Source organism: Papio anubis, chromosome 17 (assembly GCF_008728515.1).
Source record: "Papio anubis isolate 15944 chromosome 17, Panubis1.0, whole genome shotgun sequence".
In the NCBI taxonomy this organism is placed as follows: domain Eukaryota; kingdom Metazoa; phylum Chordata; class Mammalia; order Primates; family Cercopithecidae; genus Papio; species Papio anubis.
The window spans coordinates 52,844,483-52,863,587 of NC_044992.1; the positions used below are offsets into that span (position 1 = coordinate 52,844,483).

The following is a 19,105-nucleotide window of genomic DNA, read 5'->3' on the forward strand; positions in this document are numbered from 1 at the left end:
AGTTTTTTGTATTTTTTAGTAGAGACGGGGTTTCACCGTGTTAACCAGGATGGTCTCGATCTCCTGACCTCGTGATCCGCCCGTCTCGGCCTCCCAAAGTGCTGGGATTACAGGCTTGAGCCACCGCGCCCGGCCTCCTTTAACTTTTAATCCCATCTCCTCATTCGTCCTCACCTTCCAGAAGCACGCTGACCAATGGTGTGCGGTCACTGTTCTTAGTCTGCTGCACTAGCAGCTCCCCATCATCTAGAACTCGAGTAACTGGGTCACCCCATTTGATGATACCGTTCATAATGTAACTTGCATAATCCTCTTGGTTTGTGCCAAATGCCTATTAAGAAAAAGGACAGTTTAAAGCATTTTGAGCATTAGTGTTAAAAACTAAAATATTTAACAGTATAAAAGATGAGTTATAATTCGTACATGCTAAAGATATTGATCACTATCCCATATTAATATAAAAAGCCTGGAAAGCAAAACAACTTGTATAATTTATCATTTAACTTTTTTCCCAATAGGAAAAAAAAGGCTGCTTTGAATGACCTCATGGAATAAAAACAATGGATTTTAGGCTCAGAATCTACCAGAGCTCAAACCCTCATAATTCCTGACAGAAAGAGTATGTTCCAACGTGCTTATTTTTATCAACACTATGCAGTTTGAGGCTGTTCTGTTAAGAACAAAGGAAAAAAGAGATTATGGACTTAGAAATTACAAACAGCGCAGTTGACAAATATACTACCTTAACACTGATTGCAGGTGCTATGGATTAACATGAGGATACGAAATGGTAATGAGAAGATCATGTTCACATCAACTTTGTGGTAGGGGACATAGTTAAATGGCACCAACGTAAGTTTATATGTGTAAATACAAGATTTAGGATGAGACAGAAATGAGCAGCTGTAATGAAAAGGATATAAAAGCAATTAATACAGATAATAATTCTATTTGTGTTCACTATATATTGGAGCTTAAATTGCACCCTTCTTCATTTTCAACTTTTAATCTCAAAGGTTATACCTCCCATCAAAACAGCTGCCAAAAGTAGTCAATAACTTTAGTATTTACAATTGAATTGGATTTTCATGAGGTTAACAGAATAGGAAAACATAACCTACCATATGTAAAGATCACGTACATGTAAAGATCATGTATCTTGAGAATTTCAACTTTTAAAATATCATCACATCCCTCAAAAAGTCAACTTTTGACTACCTGATGTATGGAATAGTTTTAACAGTTCTTTAGAACATGGACCTCACACAAAGCTGTTTTTGTAACACTGTCTCTGAAACAGTATCCAGCGATCTCATATCTCTATTACTTTGCCACAAAATAATTTTTCAGACCACTTTTTAGGTAGTCTCCTTGCATATACTGGTCCTCTGATTCCTGCATACAGAGGAAGGTCCTCATTCTTTGGCCTGGATATGGCAAATTCTGTAGTAGTGTAAAAAGTAATGATGAGCCTAATTCATACCGGCCGAATGGCTGTTCTAAGAAATTTTTACAGCTGGGCGCAGTGACTCAAGCCTGTAATCTCAGCACTTTGGGAGGCTGAGGCAGGCAGATCACCTGAGGTCAGGAGTTCCAGACCAACCTAGCCAACATGGTGAAACCCCATCTATACTAAAAATACAAAAATTAGCTGGCTGTGGTGGTGTGTGCCTGTAATCCTAGCTACTTGGGAGGCTGAGGTAGGAGAATCTCGGGATTCTCCCGGGAGGCGGAGGTTGCAGTGAGCTGAGATCACGCCATTGCACTCCAGCCTGGGAGATAGAGAGAGACTCCATCTCATTTAAAAAAAAAAAAAAAATTATAGGCTGGCTTTTGTCTTTAATTTTTCCAGTTATATACTCCAAGCCTCACAGCAGAAGCTTTAAGATACCTGAACCATAAAACAGTGACTCTCCCAAGATACATAACGTGTGTATCTTCCTTACATATCCCATAACTTCATTTTTTTTTGTTTTATCCTCCAGACCCTTGCTGCAAGATGGGTGAACCTTGAGGACATTATGCTACATTAAATAAGCCAGTTACAAAAAGACAAATACTATGATTTCACTTATATGAGGTACTTAAGATTAGTGAAATTCATAAAGATGGACAGTAGAATGGTGGCTGTCAGGTGTTGTAGGGGAAGGAAAAAAGAATTATTGTTTAATGGGTATAGAATTTCAGTTCAAGAAGAAAAGAGTTTTGGAGATGGATGGTGGTGATGATTACACAACATTATGAATGTGCTTAATACCACTGAACTATACATTTAAAAATGATTACAATGGTAAACTTCATATGTATTTTAACACAATACAAAATTGAGAAAAAAGTATATAAAGAACTTGTATTAGTCAAATAAGCAGTACAACAGAAAAATAGGCAAAAGACTTGAACAGTATTTCACACAACACATGCGTGTGGTTAATTAACATATGGAGAAATGCTTAAGTTCTTAAGTAATAACCAAAATGCAAATCAAGACTGAAATGAGATCTCATTTTACACCCAACTGAATGGCAAAAATTAAATCTGAGGCTGGGTGCAGTGGCTCACACCTGTAATCCCAGTACTTTGGAAAGCCGAGGCAGACAGACAACCTGAGGTCAGGAGTTCGAGACCAGCCTGGCCAACATGGCGAAACCCTGTCTCTACTAAAAATACAAAAATTAGCCAAGCATGGTGGCAGGCACCTGTAATCCCAGCTACTCGGGAGGCTGAGGCAGAAGAACTGCTTGAATCTGGGAGATGAAGGTTGCAGTGAGCTGAGATTGCGCCACTGCACTCCAGTCTGGGCGACAGAGTGAGACTTCATCTCAAAAATAAATAAAAAATAAATCTGATAATACCAAGTGTCAGAGAGGATACAGAACAAACGGATATTTTTCACAGTATTGGGGGCAGTGTTAATTGGTTCAACCACTGGGAAATGTTTTTTTAAAGCTGGACATTCATATATCCAACAACCCAATAATTTTATTCCTAAATAAGAGAAATTCATTCAAGAATGCTTATAACAAATCTGTTTTTAATAAAAAACTGACAACATTCACAATCAACAGGAAAATAGATGAACTGTGGTAGTCACACAATGGAATGCTATTCAGCATGAAAATGAATGATGTCTAGTTACAAGAAATCATATAGATCAGCAGTCCCCAACCTTTGTGGCATCAGGGACGAGTTTCATAGAAGACAATTTTTCCATGCAGGGGAAGGCGGTGGTTTCGGGATGTTTCAAGTGCATTACTTTTTTGTTTGTTTGTTTGAGACAGAGTCTCGCTCTGTCACCCAGGCTGGAGTGCAGTTGTGCGATCTTGGCTCACTGCAACCTCTGCCTCCTGGGTTCAAGTGATTCTCCTGCCTCAGCCTCCTGAGTAGTTGGGATTACAGACACGCACCACTATGCCCAGCTAATTTTTGTATTTTTAGTAGAGATAGGGTTTCACCATATTGGTTAGGCTGGTCTTGAACTCCCGACCTCATGATCTGCCCGCCTCAGCCTCCCAAAGTGCTAGGATTACAGGCATGAGCCACCGTGCCCGGCCCAAGCACACTACATCACTACATTTATTGTGCACTTTATTTCTATTATTAAATTGTAATATATAATGAAATAATTATACAAATCACCATAATGTAGAATCAGTGGGAGCCTGAGCTTGTTTTCCTGCAACTATATGGTCCCATCTGGGGGTGATGGGAGACAGTGACAGATTATCAGGCATTAGATTCTCATAAGGAGTGTGCAATCTAGATCCCTCAGATATGCAGTTCACAACAGAGTTCATACTCCTATGAGAATCTAATGTCACCAAAGATCTGACAGGAGGTAGAGCTCAGGTGGTAACGCGAACAATGGGGAGTGGCTGTAAATACAGATGAGGCTCACTTGCTTGCTGCTCACCTCCTGCTGTGTGGCCCAGTTCCTAACAGGTCACGGACCAGTACTGGTGGTTGGGAATTCCTGACATAGATGACTCTTGGCAATAAAATATTTAATAAATAGCAAGTCCCAGAAAACTACATATACCATATCTTATTTTACACACCATGAAAATGTAGACTAATAACAGTGTGTCATAAAGATTAAGACTAATCTTAATGGACCTGAGGTCCATTTAAGAAAGAAAACCAAACACACACTCTTTAAGAACTGGGACTTTCTACAATTTGTTTTTGTATTAACACAGGACTCTAACCAAAGTTACTCAAATGTTAGTAGTTGTTTTATAGGAAAATGGGTTAATAACCTTATACTGCATTCTAAAGCTCAACTATGACTATTTTGAATGCCTTTTAAGAAAACTGACACTTTTTTTAAGTCTTAGAAACTACAGTAGTCAGAGAAACTAAATGTACTGAGCAAGAAAAAGGGATGCCTTGGAGGAGGCTGAGGAGAAAAGAGAGAGAGAGGAGAAGGAGGATGTGAGCGTCAATTTTAAATATCCTAATGACTGACATATGGAAGTTGGACTGAATTTAGGTTTCTATAGTTTGGGATTGTATAAGAACCAATCAGAAAATTAGCTCTAGTTCAATATAAAGTAAAACAATAATTGGAAAGTCTCAAAACTGAATGGCCTGCCTTACAAGATGGTAAGCTTCCTATCACGAAAATATTTAGGTAAGTAATATCACCAGCCACTGGGATTATTACACAGATGTTTTGCATATTGAACATTTCCAATATTAAGATTTTCTCATTTTATGAAACTGCATATGCTATAACCTTCCATAATACTGGGTACTTATTTTTCTCCTGAGTTATTATCATTACTTTTTGGCCTATATATATACTCAATGGGCATACTCACTGGTTTGATATCATTCTCCAAAGAAGCAAGGAAGTCTCCTCTCGTCACCTGCAGGCTTTCTGCTTTCTCCATGTCCACTTCCACTTTAGTACTGGCCTAAGAAGAGATAAAAACAACATGTAAGGACTTCCAAGATTTAAGAATAGCTAAGAATATTTTCAGTTTAAGAACGTTAACTCTTGAGGATTAAAACGCATATTTTCATACATTAAAAAATCTGAAATATTTGCAAATCACATATATAAGGGATTAATATCCAGAATACATAGAGAACTGCCAAAATTGAACAAGAAAAAACCAAATCAAAAATGGGCAAAGAACTTAAACAAACATTTCTCCAAAAAAGATATACAATGGCCTTAAATAAGCACATGAAAAGATGTTCAACCTCACTAATCACTAGGGAAATGCAAATCCAAACTACAAAGAGATTTCACTTCATACTCATTAGGAAGGCTACTACCACAAAAACGCAGAAAATAAGAAGCGTTGGTGAGGATGCGGAGAAATCAGAACCTTTATGAACTGCTGGTGGGAACGTAAGTAAAATGGTTCAGTCACCGTGGGAAACAAAAATATGGTGGTTCCTAATAAAATTAAAAATATAATTATCATATGATCCAGCAATTCCACTTCTGGGTCTATACCCCAAACAACTGAAAACAGGGTCTTGAAGAGATATCTGTACAGCCTTGTTCATGACAGCATTACTCACAATAGCTAAAGTGTGGAAGAAATCCATATGTCCATTGACAGAGGAACGGAAAAACAAAATGTGTTATGTATACACAATGGAATATTATTCAGCCTTAAAAAGAAAGACAATTCTGACATGCTACAACTTGATGAACCTTGAGGACATTATGCTAAGTTAAATAAGCAAATACCGTACAATCCACTTATATGAGGTTCCTGGAGTAGCTGATATCCAAGAGACAGAAAGTAAAATGGTAGTTGCCAGGGATAGGGAGAGGAAGGAATGGGGAGTTACTGTTTATGGGTATGGAGTTTCAGTCAGTTTTACAAGATGAAAAGAGGTCTGGAGACGAAAGGTTTAATGCCACTGAATTGTACATTTAAAATGGTTGCACGGTAAATTTTATGGTTTTTTTTGTTTGTTTGTTTTTGAGACGGAGTCTTGCTCTGTTGTCCACGCTGGAGTGCAGTGGCGCGATCTCGGCACACTGCAAGCTCCACCTCCCAGGTTCACGCCATTCTCCTGCCTCAGCCTCCCGAGTAGCTGGGACTACAGGCACCTGCCACCACGCCTGGCTAATTTTTTGTATTTTTACTACAGACAGGGTTTCACCACGCTAGCTAGGATGGTCTTGATCTCCTGACCTTGAGATCCACCCGCCTCGGCCACTCAAAGTGCTGGGATTACAGGCATGAGCCACTGCACCCAGTCAATTTTATGGGTATTTTAAAACAATTTTAAAAATTGGAATCAAAGAAAACACATCTCTCAAATTCACAAATATATATACCCTCTGAACAAGTCCACTTCTAGTAATTTATCCCATATATTCACAAATGTGTACAAAGTTACACGTACAAGTATACAAGTACAAGTGTACTAAAGTAACTTGTTATGAAAAAAGACTAGAAGCATATTAATAATGTCTACCAAGAGGGGATGTTATGTAAATTAGAACACATCTGTACCAAGGGACACTGTATAGCCATTTTACTCATGAGGAATGAGTAAGAAAAAATACATACGGAGAATAAGAACAGTGAAAACCCATACAAAAAGAAAATATATACAGACATGAAAACACAGTCATACTTGGCTGCGTATCAGAATAACCTCCAGAGCCTTCAGAGATATACAGGCACTCAGTTCCATTCCCCATAGCATTTTGATTAAACAGGTCTAATAGAGGGTCTTTATAGTTTTATCAAGTACCACAGGTGATTCTGGTACTGAACCAGGCTTAAGAACCATTACTCTAGGAGACCAAGAACCTAAAACTCTGATTTGTAATAATACGTTGTGCTTCAGAATCTATGTGCCAGCTCCAAATAGTCTGCTTACTGCACCTGGACCTAGCATTTAGACATCTGGAGAAGCATCAAGGCCTTTATCAGCACTTGGAGCTGCCTGGACCTGATGAGTGATTAAGATACCAACACGTGTTTTAAAGCGACTGGGCTCACTACCAATAGCACAAAGCAACACAACCTAATTTTTAAATTGGTATTATGGCTTTGAAAAAAAAAAGCATCTTAAAAAAAAGCTGACTATGAAACAAAAGCATGTTAAATAAATATCAACCTCCCATCAATTATTATGAAATATGAGTCATATTTTTTTTTTTAGGAAGAGACTGCGAGACAAATGAAATGACAGATTAAAAAAAAAGTCACCCTTGTGGGATAAAAAGAACTATGTCAGGAAGCTGGGTGAAGATGGCAAACAGAACACAGTTATTTATCTTCCTCTCCACCCCAAATCCCACAAAATGACAGAAAGTGAGACAGAAAGGCTACAAAGCATGAAAGAAATATCCAGAAGTTTTAACTGTGATCTAACAGGATTCTCGGAAGGAGAGAACAGAAAGAGTCACAGAGAAGAAACAATAAAAGACAGAGGAGAAAAAAATTTCCTATAGCTGAAGAAAGGCGTGCCTCTGCAGTTTAAAGGGTTCAGTGAGTGATGACTGGGATAAATGAAAAGCAGCACACGATGTCCAGACCCACTGTTGTAAACTTTCAGAGCACCAAAGGTGAAGAGAAAGTCCTAGAACTTTTCTGAGGGACAAAAATAGGTTTCCTGCAAAGAAACCAGAATGAGATTGGTATGATAACTCTCACTGGCAACACCAGAAACTACAAGACAATGAAACCATGTCTTTGAAAAGATATTTGGATGGCTACCCTAGAAAATGATTCATTGTGTGCACAGGGAGGCAAGTAAGCATTTTCACAACAGTACTATTTTCAACAGCCACAACCAGAAATAATCCATATGTTAAATGAATTATTCATTAAGTCTATTTACTGAGTACCTACCAGACACCAAGCCTGTTCAAGGAACTGGAGTCATAGCAGTAAATAAAACGGAAAAGGTCCCTGTGTTCATGGATCTTATATTTTCCATTATGTGGCAATATTCTAGAATACTCTGCATTTGTCCAAGATAATGAAGGAGACTTACATATATTGACACAGAAAGCTATCCAAGGAATATTTGTAAGTGAAAAATGTACACTGCAGTATAATTCTATTAATGTTCATTTTTTTAAAAAAGCACACATGTATATGAATGTAAATATTATATAAAGAAAACAAACTTCAAAGATATATCCCAAATTCTGGCTAACTCTGGAGAGTGAAAGGAAAACAGTGTTAGAGATGGCCTTTCTCATTTTTCCCTATATGCTTTGACATTCTTGAATCTTTTACTAAAAGAATGCCATCATCTATAACTTCTATAACTTTTGTAAAGAAAGTAAGAAGTAACAAAGAGACAAATATTTTACTTCAATAGAACAATTAACATTTAAATTATTGGGCTGGGCACGGTGACTCACGCCTGTAATTCCAGCACTTTGGGAGGCCAAGATGGGTGGATCATGAGGTCAGGAGATTCAGACCACCCTGGCTAACACGGTGAAACCCCGTCTCTACTGAAAATACAAAAAATTAGCTGGGCGTGGTGGCGGGCACCTGTAGTCCCAGCTGCTTGGGAGACTGAGGCAGGAGAACGGCGTGAACCCAGGAGGCAGAGCTTGTAGTGAGCTGAGATTGCACTACTGCACTCCAGCCCAGGCGACAGAGCGAGACTCCCTCTCAAAAACAAAAACAAACAAACAAATCAAACATAAACATTTAAATTATTAATAGGGCTTATATTGGCACATATGAGGCATTTGATAAATATTAATTGCATTTATTTGGCATTTCTAAGTTTAAATAAAGAAAAATGGGCCCGGCACAGTGGCTCACACCTGTAATCCCAGCGCTTTGGAAGGCCGAGGCAGGCGGATCACCTGAGGTCAGGAGTTCAAGACCAGCCTGACCAACATGGCAAAACCCTCTCTCTACTAAAAATACAAAATTAGCTGGGCATGGTGGTGGGCACCTGTAATCCCAGCTACTTTGGAGGCTGAGGCAGGCGAATTGCTTGAACCTGGGAGGCAGAGGTTGTGGTGAGCTGAGATTGTGCCATTGCACTTCAGCCTAGGCAACAAGAGGGAAACTCCGTCTCCAAAAAAAAAAAAAAAAAAAAAACAGAAAAAAAGAAAAATGGTGTCATAGGAACCAAGCATATCCGTGAAAGAACTATGATAATTAATAATAACTGTCTATAGTTCTTCATAGTTTATAAAGTATGCTCCTATACACTATCTAATTTCATCATATCACATTATCTCATTTCATACTTATACAAACCTGGAGGTTTTTATAAATTATAAAAGGCAGATACAGGATTTCCTTCCTAGGTACCCTTATATAGAAGTTTTAACTCTGATTCAAACTTTTTGATACATCTGAAAGGATTCTACAAGATACAAACTCTTAAGCCAAAGTGAAGACAGGAGCTCTGACCAAAACATTAAAATCTCAACAAAGCTACCAGCCTCACTTTAAACACCTCTTTCCTATACAGGTCTAGGTTTTTACCATAATATTTTGCATTCTGATTCTCTTATAGTAAAACTGAATTCAAATGACAGATACATACAGCAGTATGAAAGAAAAATCTTTCCCATCTTTCAACATTTGCCAAAAAATAAGATAGATTTCAGGACTGAAGCTGGTATAAAACTTGTCATTTTGCTAATTATTAAGAAAAGACTCACCCAATTAATTGCTAAGTCCTTTCTTAAAAGTGAATTAAGATGGGTGTGGGGAAGAAGTATTTCAGAACAAGCTGTTTTCAGCCACACAAGGAATTCTATAAATTACATAATTGTAAGCAATGAATATTCCAATTGCAAATTATTCCTACCTGCTCATTAAAATAAATTTTCTAAGGACTGCTCTTAGTTGACTTTTAGCATTTTATCAAAATTTGTAAAATCTTATTTTAAAAAGTCTATAATTCTGAATTTTTACTCATTCAGAAAATCTTTTCTCATTTGTTTGAATTAGCAACATTTTTCCTGCATTTTATTTGTAACAGCTAATCAATATAGAAGAGGCAGCATCTTTCAGCTTATACCTGCAGAAACTAATAAACTTGTATTTCAACACTAGCAAATATCAAGTGGTCACCCTTAAATTTCATAACCTTTTAAATCTGACCTTTCAAAGTTCTTATCATTCCTCTTAAATTAAGGGTAGAATGACCTTAATCAATCAAAAATTCTGCAAAAAAATAAGAAATTTTATGAAATTCTGTAAACATAACTTAGAGCTTTGACTCAGGTGGAAAGTGTGTGAGTGTATGTGTGTGTGTCCTCAGTTTATTTCCTCACAACAGATTAGAGAAAAAATTTGGGTTATGAATCTTCTCTACCTGAAGCAGAAATTCCTTTCAGGATAAAAACCACCAAATGTCACATGAATTTTAGTTGACCGCAATCATAGGTTCAAGTACAAATGACATGAACAACAGGTGTTTATGACCAGATTTTCCACTTGTTTCAGAAAACCTGAAAAAACAGTTTAACAGGAAAGACTTGTTTAGTCCACCTGACTAAATCTTTGTTTAGGCCTCAATCTTCTGAAAAGGAAGCAAAATAACACTAATAATGACTTTTTAAAATACAAAGAAAGAACATCATAACACTTATACGTTTTAAATGTTTTTAAAGTTCAGTAACAACTTTAAATTATGTTTCAATTTAAATATTTTTTTCATCACTCATGATTAGTAACGCTCTAAACATCTATAGCAATGGAAGACTAAAACTGTATTTCTTTTGTTTAGCCAAGGACAAGTCACTGGAAAAATAGTCTTTAAAGACCTCTGACAATGCAGATTTTTAAAAATGCAGAAAATGAAACGTCAGTAATATTTCTTTTTGGGGGTAAGATTAGTGTCTTACATAGCTTTCTCATCCCCAAAGTGCCTACATAGTTATTCCACTGACATGGTGAAAAATTAGGAGCTATTTGGTACAAGGAGTAATGGTCACAAGTCAATATATATCACCTGAAGCTTACAGCTAATTCTATCACATGGAAAAAAGTGATGAAAACAATGTGAAGTATTTGCACTACTGGTTACTTGCAAATCAGAAGGATAATATATTCTGTACAAGGGTGACAAACATTTTAGCTTTACAATTAGAAAAAGTGTAACTACAAAGAGTCAATAAAAATCAGAAATTCATCTATTAAAAAGGATGTACTGATATCCTCTCAAATCAGCTAATAATAAAAAATGGAGATAACTAGCATGTACAGAGTTTACAAGGCACTTTTATATAAAGTATTTGTTTTCATTCTCATAAAAATCTGATTAGATAGGTAGTATTTCCCCTTGACAGGTCAGAAACAAAAAAGTGAAAGAAACGTAATGCATAACCACACCTTCTGACTACGGTATCTGCGATCTTCCCACCATTCCTCACTGCCTCATATGTAGATAAACCCAATATATGCTTGAAGAAAGCATGTTTCTTACTGAGACAATGGCTTAAAGTGAAATTTTGGGATGGGATTATTGTAGTTAAAATGACAAATAACTAAATAAGAGAAAAATTCCATGGCCAACGCATCTGAAAAATACAACAACTAGTAAACTAGTGACTGTGGATTATGTCAGGATGCACCCATGTGGTCTGAGACGAAAGAATAGTATGGTAGGGAGCAATTTTCACACAGTTTACATCATTTTTCTTGAAGTAACCATCTCTTCTTATTAAAACAGTACAGCATGGTGGCTCATGCCTGTAATCCCAGCACTTTGGGAGGCCAAGGCGGAAGGATCACGAGGTCAGGAGATTGAGACCATCCTGGCTAACACGGTGAAACCCCATCTCAACTAAAAATACAAAATATTAGCCAGGCGTAGTTGCAGGCGCTTGTAGTCCCAGCTGCTCGGGAGGCTGAGGCAAGAGAATGGCTGAACCTGGGAGGCAGAGCTTGTAGTGAGCCAAGATTGCGCTTCTGCACTCCAGCCTGGGCGAAAGAGCGAGACTCTGTCTCAAAACAAACTAACAAACGAACAAACAAAAAACAGTATAGCAAGAAGAAGGATAAAAACATAGTCCCTGAATGGATCCATTCTATAAAGACCCAATACAATATTTCCACACCATCTAAACCTTTGGCATTCTTGAGCTAGAACAAAGCCACTTCTATTACATAGGGAAATTATGACTTATGGATAGAATTTGATTCCAGAATACTTATATAAGTTTACTCATTTAAAAAATATTAGCTGGGCGTGGTGGCTCACACCTGTAATCCCAGCATTTTGGGAGGCCAAGGTGGGTGGATCACGAGGTCAGGAGTTCGAGACCAGCTTGGCCAACATGGTGAAACCCCAGCTCTACTAAAGATACAAAAAATTAGCTGGGCGTGGTGGCACATGCCTGTAGCCCCAGCTACTCAGGAGGCTGAGGCAGAAGAATCGCTTGAACCCGGCAGGCGGAGGTTGCAGTGAGCCAAGACAGTGCCACTGCCCTCCAGCCTGGGGGACAGAGCAAGACTCTTTTTCAAAAAAAGAATAAAAATTTACTGGACACCTACCATGTGCTCATTACTTAGACCTATTTGGGGTACTGTGGGAGACTCTGAGGTGAATAAGATAGGGATTTAAAGTCTAGAATGAGGGCCAGCAAACTTCTGTAAAGTGGCAGATAGTACCTAAAATAAAAGCACAAAAATAGGCTTTGTGGGCCATGCAGTCCCTGTTGTAAATACTCAACTCTGCCACTGTAGCATGCAAGCAACCACAGACAGTACACCAATTAATGGGTGTGGTTGTGTTCCAAAAAAGCCCTCTGTTCATAAAAACTGGTAGTTGGCTGGACTCCTGGTCTAGAACCAGTGATAGGATATACCCAAATATCTACAACATACTCAGCCTAACTGTTCAGGCTTTTATTTCTTGCCTGAACTGTTATAAAGTTCCCCCTCTTGTCCTGTGTCGCCAACTTCACTCCTCTAACTACTCCACTTGACACAGCTGCCAGAGTGATCTTATGTTTTAACACTATGTCACTGCTATTCTTAAAACTCAATGGCTTAGCACTACTCACAGAAAAAAAGTCCATACTTCTTAGCAGAGTATAAAAGGCTTTTTGTGCTCCATCCCTGCTTTAGTCTCCTGACTTATCCCCCACAATCTCTCTCTACCATCCCTCCCCTAACTTCCATGCTGAAGCAATACTAAATTACTCCAATTACTATGTTATTCTGTGCCTCTGCTCCTTTGCATATGTTGTTCCCTCTACCTAAAAGGCCCTGTTCTACCAACAGACATGCATATGAAGGTTTTTCTCACCCCACAAGTTGACCATATCTGACATGCGTTCACTTCCTGGCCTTGCATGTACTTTCTGTTTCTGCACGTGGAGGGTTAGACTGTGGGCGGCTTAATGGTAGGTACTTTACTTGTTTGCAATTGGAGTATTAACTCCTAGAACAGGGGCTAGCAATGCAGTAGATGCCAAATAAATCTACTGTGAACCAAAGTCAACTGACAGTACCATAAATGATACATTACGATTTCAAGAAGGAAACGAGTATAACATTCTTGAAAGGGAAAATGTGAAAAGGTGTGAGGACAGTGGTAGCATATGAGCCAGGTAATGAAAAGACAGGTAAATGTAGAGGATGAAGAGCCTCAGTGATGCAAAAAAACAAAATCAAAGCAGAGAGGTTGAAAAATAAATTAATGTCTGATGACCAGTGATTATTTATGTTTGGCTGAAGCATCTGGAGAACAATCAGGAGCACATTTGGAAAGGCCAGTTAGGGTCAGATCTAGAGGACCCAAAAGACCAGTTAGGGACAGATCTAGAGGACTCAAAAGACCCAAAAAAAGCCTGTACTTTGTTTTGTAAATGATGGGGGATCACTGAAAATGTCTGAATGGTTGAATGATATGAAACAAGAAGGTTAATCAAAGAGAAGGTAGGTAGTGGCAGTGAGAACTAAAGACACTGCCAAGACAGAACTGAAAAAATTTGGCAAGTGACTTGATGTAGGGCACAGTAGAGTGTCAGGAATCAAAGGTAATCCTGATGTTTTAAGCCTGGGAAATTGGGATAAACAGGGAAATGGGAGCAGAAAGGAAAGTAGTAAAAAAGACAGGAAATTTGGTTTTGGAATATTAAATCTGAAACCTGATAAAACATCTAGGTGAGGGTATTTAGTACAAATCTGAAAGTAGGAGACAGATATGTTCAGTAAATCTGTCTACAGGTGGTAACTAAAACCTGAAGGAGAGAAGAGATGGAAGATCAAGAGCACTTTATTTATCAAAATAAAAGTATCCTAGTACGTATTTCTACCATGGTAACTACAATATTATGGTACTAATTTGAAAATATGTCCATTTTCCTGACTCTGAACTCGAGGGAAGAGTTCAATTATCTTTATGTCTTCAGCCCAATACTGTGAGCACATCAAGTATTCATATATTTGCTGAATAAAGCAGCCCCCCACATTCTAGTATGTGGAAACTCCCACTTCCTCTTACAACTTCTTTTTTCTTTTTTTTTTTGAGATGGAGTCTCGCTCTGTTGCCCAGGATGGAATGCAGTGGCACGATCTTGGCTCACTGCAAGCTCTGCTTCCTGGGTTCACGCAATTCTTTTGCCTCAGCCTCCCGAGTAGCTGGGACTATAGGTACCCGCCAGCACGCTCAGCTAATTTTTTGTAGTTTTAGTAGAGATGGGGTTTCACTGTGTTAGGCAGGATAGTCTCAATCTCCTGACCTTGTGATCTGCCTGCCTCGGCCTCCTAAAGTGCTGGGAATACAGGCATGAGCCACCGCGCCCGGCCATATTACAACTTTTTTTTTTTTTTGAGACACAGTCTCGCTCTGTCACCCAGGCTGGAGGGCAGTGGCCAGATCTCAGCTCACTGCAAGCTCCGCCTCCCGGGTTCACGCCATTCTCCTGCCTCAGCCTCCCGAGTAGCTGGGACTACCGGCGCCCGCCACATCGCCCGGCTAGTTTTTTGTATTTTTTAGTAGAGACGGGGGGGTTTCACCGTGTTAGCAAGGATGGTCTCGATCTCCTAACCTCGTGATCCACCCGTCTCGGCCTCCCAAAGTGCTGGGATTACAGGCTTGAGCTACCGCGCCCGGCCACAACTTTTAATACAGTACAAAGATTAAAAAACACTCCTTCAAAATTTTCACTTCACGTGTCTGTGTCAGATGGTGATGACCTAAGGTAGATGAGTCAGCAGTTACTATAGGGCAGATGCAAACATTATCTTCCTTCCTGCTACTCTGAAGATTTAGCAGTTGACAATTAATTCTTATTCCTTTTACCATCTCTTCTCCACCAAAAGTCAGTATTTCCCTACTCCTTGATATGCTTGAAAGAAAAGAGAAAGAATTCTGGCATAATGTTTATAATCTGTTTAGCTGATTTTCCTCACCTTTATGTGTCTATTCATAGCGGTGGACTGCGCTGCTCGCACCAGACCCTCCAATTCAGCACCACTGAAATTCTTGGTCTCCATGGCCAGCTCTTTAATGTCCACATCAGCAGAGAGTAACTGATGCCCTCTCATTCTTGCTGTGTGGATATGAAGAATCTGTAGTCGGCCTTTCTCATCTGGCAAGCCTGATGAAATTAAAAATAAAATAGGCATTTTCCTAGTCTCGAAAGCACCATCAGAGGAGATTATTATTATTATTTATTATTATTTTGAGACAGAGTCTCGCTCTGTTTCCCAGGCTGGAGTGCAGTGGTACGATCTCAGCTCACTCTAACCTTCGCTTCCTGGATTCAAGCGATTCTCCCATCTCAGTCTTCCAAGTAGCTGGGATGCACACCACTACGCCCGGCTGATTTTTTTGTATTTTTAGTAGAGACAGGGTTTCACCATGTTGGCCAGGCTGGTCTCGAACTACTGGCCTCAAGTGATCCACCTGCCTCAGTCTCCCAAAGTGCTGGGATTACAGGCGTGAGCCACTGTGCCAGCCTAGAGGAGATTGTTATAATCCTAATATTTTCCTTATAGGTACTCAAGCATGTAAACATCTACTTCTCATGATATAAAACTTTTCTAAAAAGTACTAAGCCACATGACATTGTTCCTGTTAATGAACTCAAAATGCCTCCACTCCCCCTACCACTCACCAATCAGTGACAGATCTCCTTACCTATCTCCATTTTAACTTCCAGTCTTCCAGGTCTAAGAAGAGCCTCATCTATCAGATCTGGTCTGTTGGTCATTCCTGAACACCGATGTTAAAACAACAAATGATCAGAGTTCAAAAATAAAATCAAATGTCCTTTTAGTATATGTAAGAATAGTAATTTCCCTAACAAACTAAGGAGACTTTGCTTTACTATTTCACTATTGTATAAGCCAATGAAATATAAATGTTATGAAAACTTCCTGTATTTAAAAAGAAAATTTAAGGTTCAAAGGGTAAATAATCTGTTCAAGTGACAGAGGGGCAATGTGACACGATCTCTCTGACTCCAAAGTTGCTTCTCTTTTTTATAGGCCAGTGGTTTTCAGACTTCATACAACAGCAGGGTGTTTTTCTTTTTTCCCCCTAGACGTCATCTTCAGAAGCACCTCAGTACTTAAAACAGCTAAAAGAGGAAGTCATAATCGTGATGTAGGATCTGAAATGCACTCCCTGGCCCTCACTGACCCTGAAAGCACCTCTGAGGACCCCTGAAGGCCTGCAAGACCCAGTTTGAAAACCACTGCATTCCATTGTTTCATGTGTATTTTTCATTTTTGGGTGAGCTATAAGCTTCAACCTACATCTTTTTCATCTGCAGGTGAGCTATAAGCTTAAACCTACAAGTGACTGAAATGCATCTTTTATTTTTCCTATTAAGCCTAGGCATTACAAAAGATTCTTTAATATCACTGGATTCTAATTTGGAAACACTGGCAAAACAGTTTAATCACAACCTACACATATCTTAATTCAGAACTTATGGCTAATGTTTTTGAATGAACCATACTTTTTAAGAAAGTAAACATACCAATGACTAGGATGTTGTTTAGCTGCTCCACGCCATCAATTTTGGACAGCAACTGGTTGACAACAGTGTCATGAACTCCCGTGCTACCAGCCATGCTCCCTCTCTGCTTGCAGATGGCATCAATTTCATCAAAGATGATGATGTGCAAACCACTGTTAGCACCAAGCTATTAAGGGAAGAAACAATATTAAAGATCATAATTTGAATGTCTTATTAAACAAACTAATCAGAAAAACAAAACGAAGCTTTCAACAGATTGACTTTGCTTCATTTTGACTAATAAATATGGCAAGTGCAATCGTGGTTGTTGTCCTCACAAAGGTGATGGCACTACATTCTCAGAATTCTGCAAACTGGAAACTCATTCTAGAACCTCATATTTAATAGCTATAAAACGAAAGTACACATACACTGATACATAGTGTGTGTGTGTATAGATAGAAAGTAAGTAGTCCATCAAATACTTGATATACATTTCTTATTTCACTATTTGAAAGAACTCTTACATTTGTCAGATACTTTCATTAAGTCAGTCAGTGGCAACACCCTCCCATTTTCCCTGAGTTTTGGTGAGAAGACTGTCCCAGAAGCAGTAGGGTTAATGTTTGTTTTGTTATATTATGTAACTAAAGGTTAACTCCACCTACAGATTGCCTGGGAATTGGACAAATGAGTGAAGAAACTCAACATGACTCACAAGTACTTATATCACATGAAAACAGATTACTCCTTCCTAACAATAAAGTGAGAACAGAGACGGTTTATAAAAAGAACATTTTTATATTCGTTAAGGGGGTGCTGTTTCTTCTGCATAATGATTTCTGTCTTAGTTTACTAGAAATAAAATCACCACTAAAAGAAAGTAGTTTGTACATTTCCAACCTTTAACAGATACAAACACTTCTGAACGCTACTAATTCATTAGGTTAATTTAACATGTACCTTCTAAAATTTATATTTAAATAATTTAGTCTCCTATCAGGGAGTAAAGTGCACTCTAGGAATTTTCTTTTTCTTTTATAAACAAAAAACATGGCCAGGTGCGGTGGCTCCTGCCTGTAATCCCAGTACTTTGGGAGGCAGAGGAGGATGGATCAACTGAGGTCAGGAGTTCAAGACCAGCCTGGCCAACATGGTGAAACCCTGTCTCTACTAAAAATTCAAAAATGAGCTGGGTGTGGTGGCAGGCGCCTATAATCCCAGCTACTCTGGAGGCTGAGGCAGGAAAATCACCTGAACCCAGGAGGCAGAGGTTGCAGTGAGCTGAGACTGCACCACTGCACTCCAGTCTGGGCAACAGAGCGAGACTCCGTCTCAAAAACAAACGAAAACACTAGGGATTAACAAAATTGGTGAAAAATGAACATAACCTAAATATGACAATATATGGATAATAAAAATTAAATCAGCATAATGAGACTGAGGATTAAATATGGTTAGTATCCATTAAATCTCTGATAAGGATATAATCTTTTTTTTTTTTTTTTTGAGACGAAGTCTCGCTCTGCCGCCCAGGCTGGAGTGCAATGACGCAATCTCAGCTCACTGCAACCTCTGCCTCCCGGGTTCAAGTGATTCTCCTGTCTCAGCTTTCTGAGTAGCTGGGATTACAGGCATGTGGCGGCACTCCTGGCTAATTTTCGTATTTTTAGTAGAGATGGGGTTTCACCATGTTGGCCAGGTTGGTCTCAAACTCCTGACCTCAGGTGATCCACTCAGCTCAGCCTCCCAAAGTGCTGGGATTACAGGCGTGAGCCACCATGCCCGGCCTAATCTTTGTTTTAATAAAAGAATGTTTTTTTAACTTTTTATAAGAGTAGTAGATTTGTTAACAGAGCAAAAGTTGCAAAACAAATAGAAATAAAGTTTAAAAATAAAGCTGGGCAGAGTGGTATGTGCCTATAGTCCCAGCTACTCTGGAGGCTGAGGCTGGAGGATCGCTTGAGCCCAGGAGTTGGAGTCCAGCCTGGGCAACACAGTGAGATCCCATCACTAAAAAATAAATAAAAATATACTACATTTGCCATGGCTTGTGCCTGTAATCCCAGCTACTTGGAAGGCAGAGGTGGGAAGATTGCTTCAGGCCAGGAGTTCAAGACCAGCCTGGGCAACATAGTGACATCCCATCAATAAAGACCCATCTATAAAACAACATTAAATCACCTAAAGATAACTGCTGTTAATGGTCCA

At 38.9% G+C, this 19,105-nt stretch overlaps 1 protein-coding gene across 10 annotated transcripts in view; it reads right to left on the bottom strand.

The window, feature by feature from the left end:
* Positions 1-19,105, bottom strand: part of NSF (N-ethylmaleimide sensitive factor, vesicle fusing ATPase) — a 160,206-nt gene that overhangs the window by 47,604 nt on the left and 93,497 nt on the right. For all 10 annotated transcript variants that reach the window (XR_002517891.2, XR_002517890.2, XM_021928364.2 and 7 more), the window contains 5 exons: positions 16,916-17,081; positions 16,069-16,143; positions 15,339-15,526; positions 4,821-4,916; positions 175-331 (listed from right to left, as the gene is read on the bottom strand). Coding sequence is in view for 8 of the 10 variants with exons in the window: in XM_021928364.2 (XP_021784056.1) it covers positions 175-331; positions 4,821-4,916; positions 15,339-15,526; positions 16,069-16,143; positions 16,916-17,081 (682 nt within the window). In the remaining 2 variants the exon portion in view is untranslated. The remainder of the gene's footprint in view (positions 1-174; positions 332-4,820; positions 4,917-15,338; positions 15,527-16,068; positions 16,144-16,915; positions 17,082-19,105) is intronic.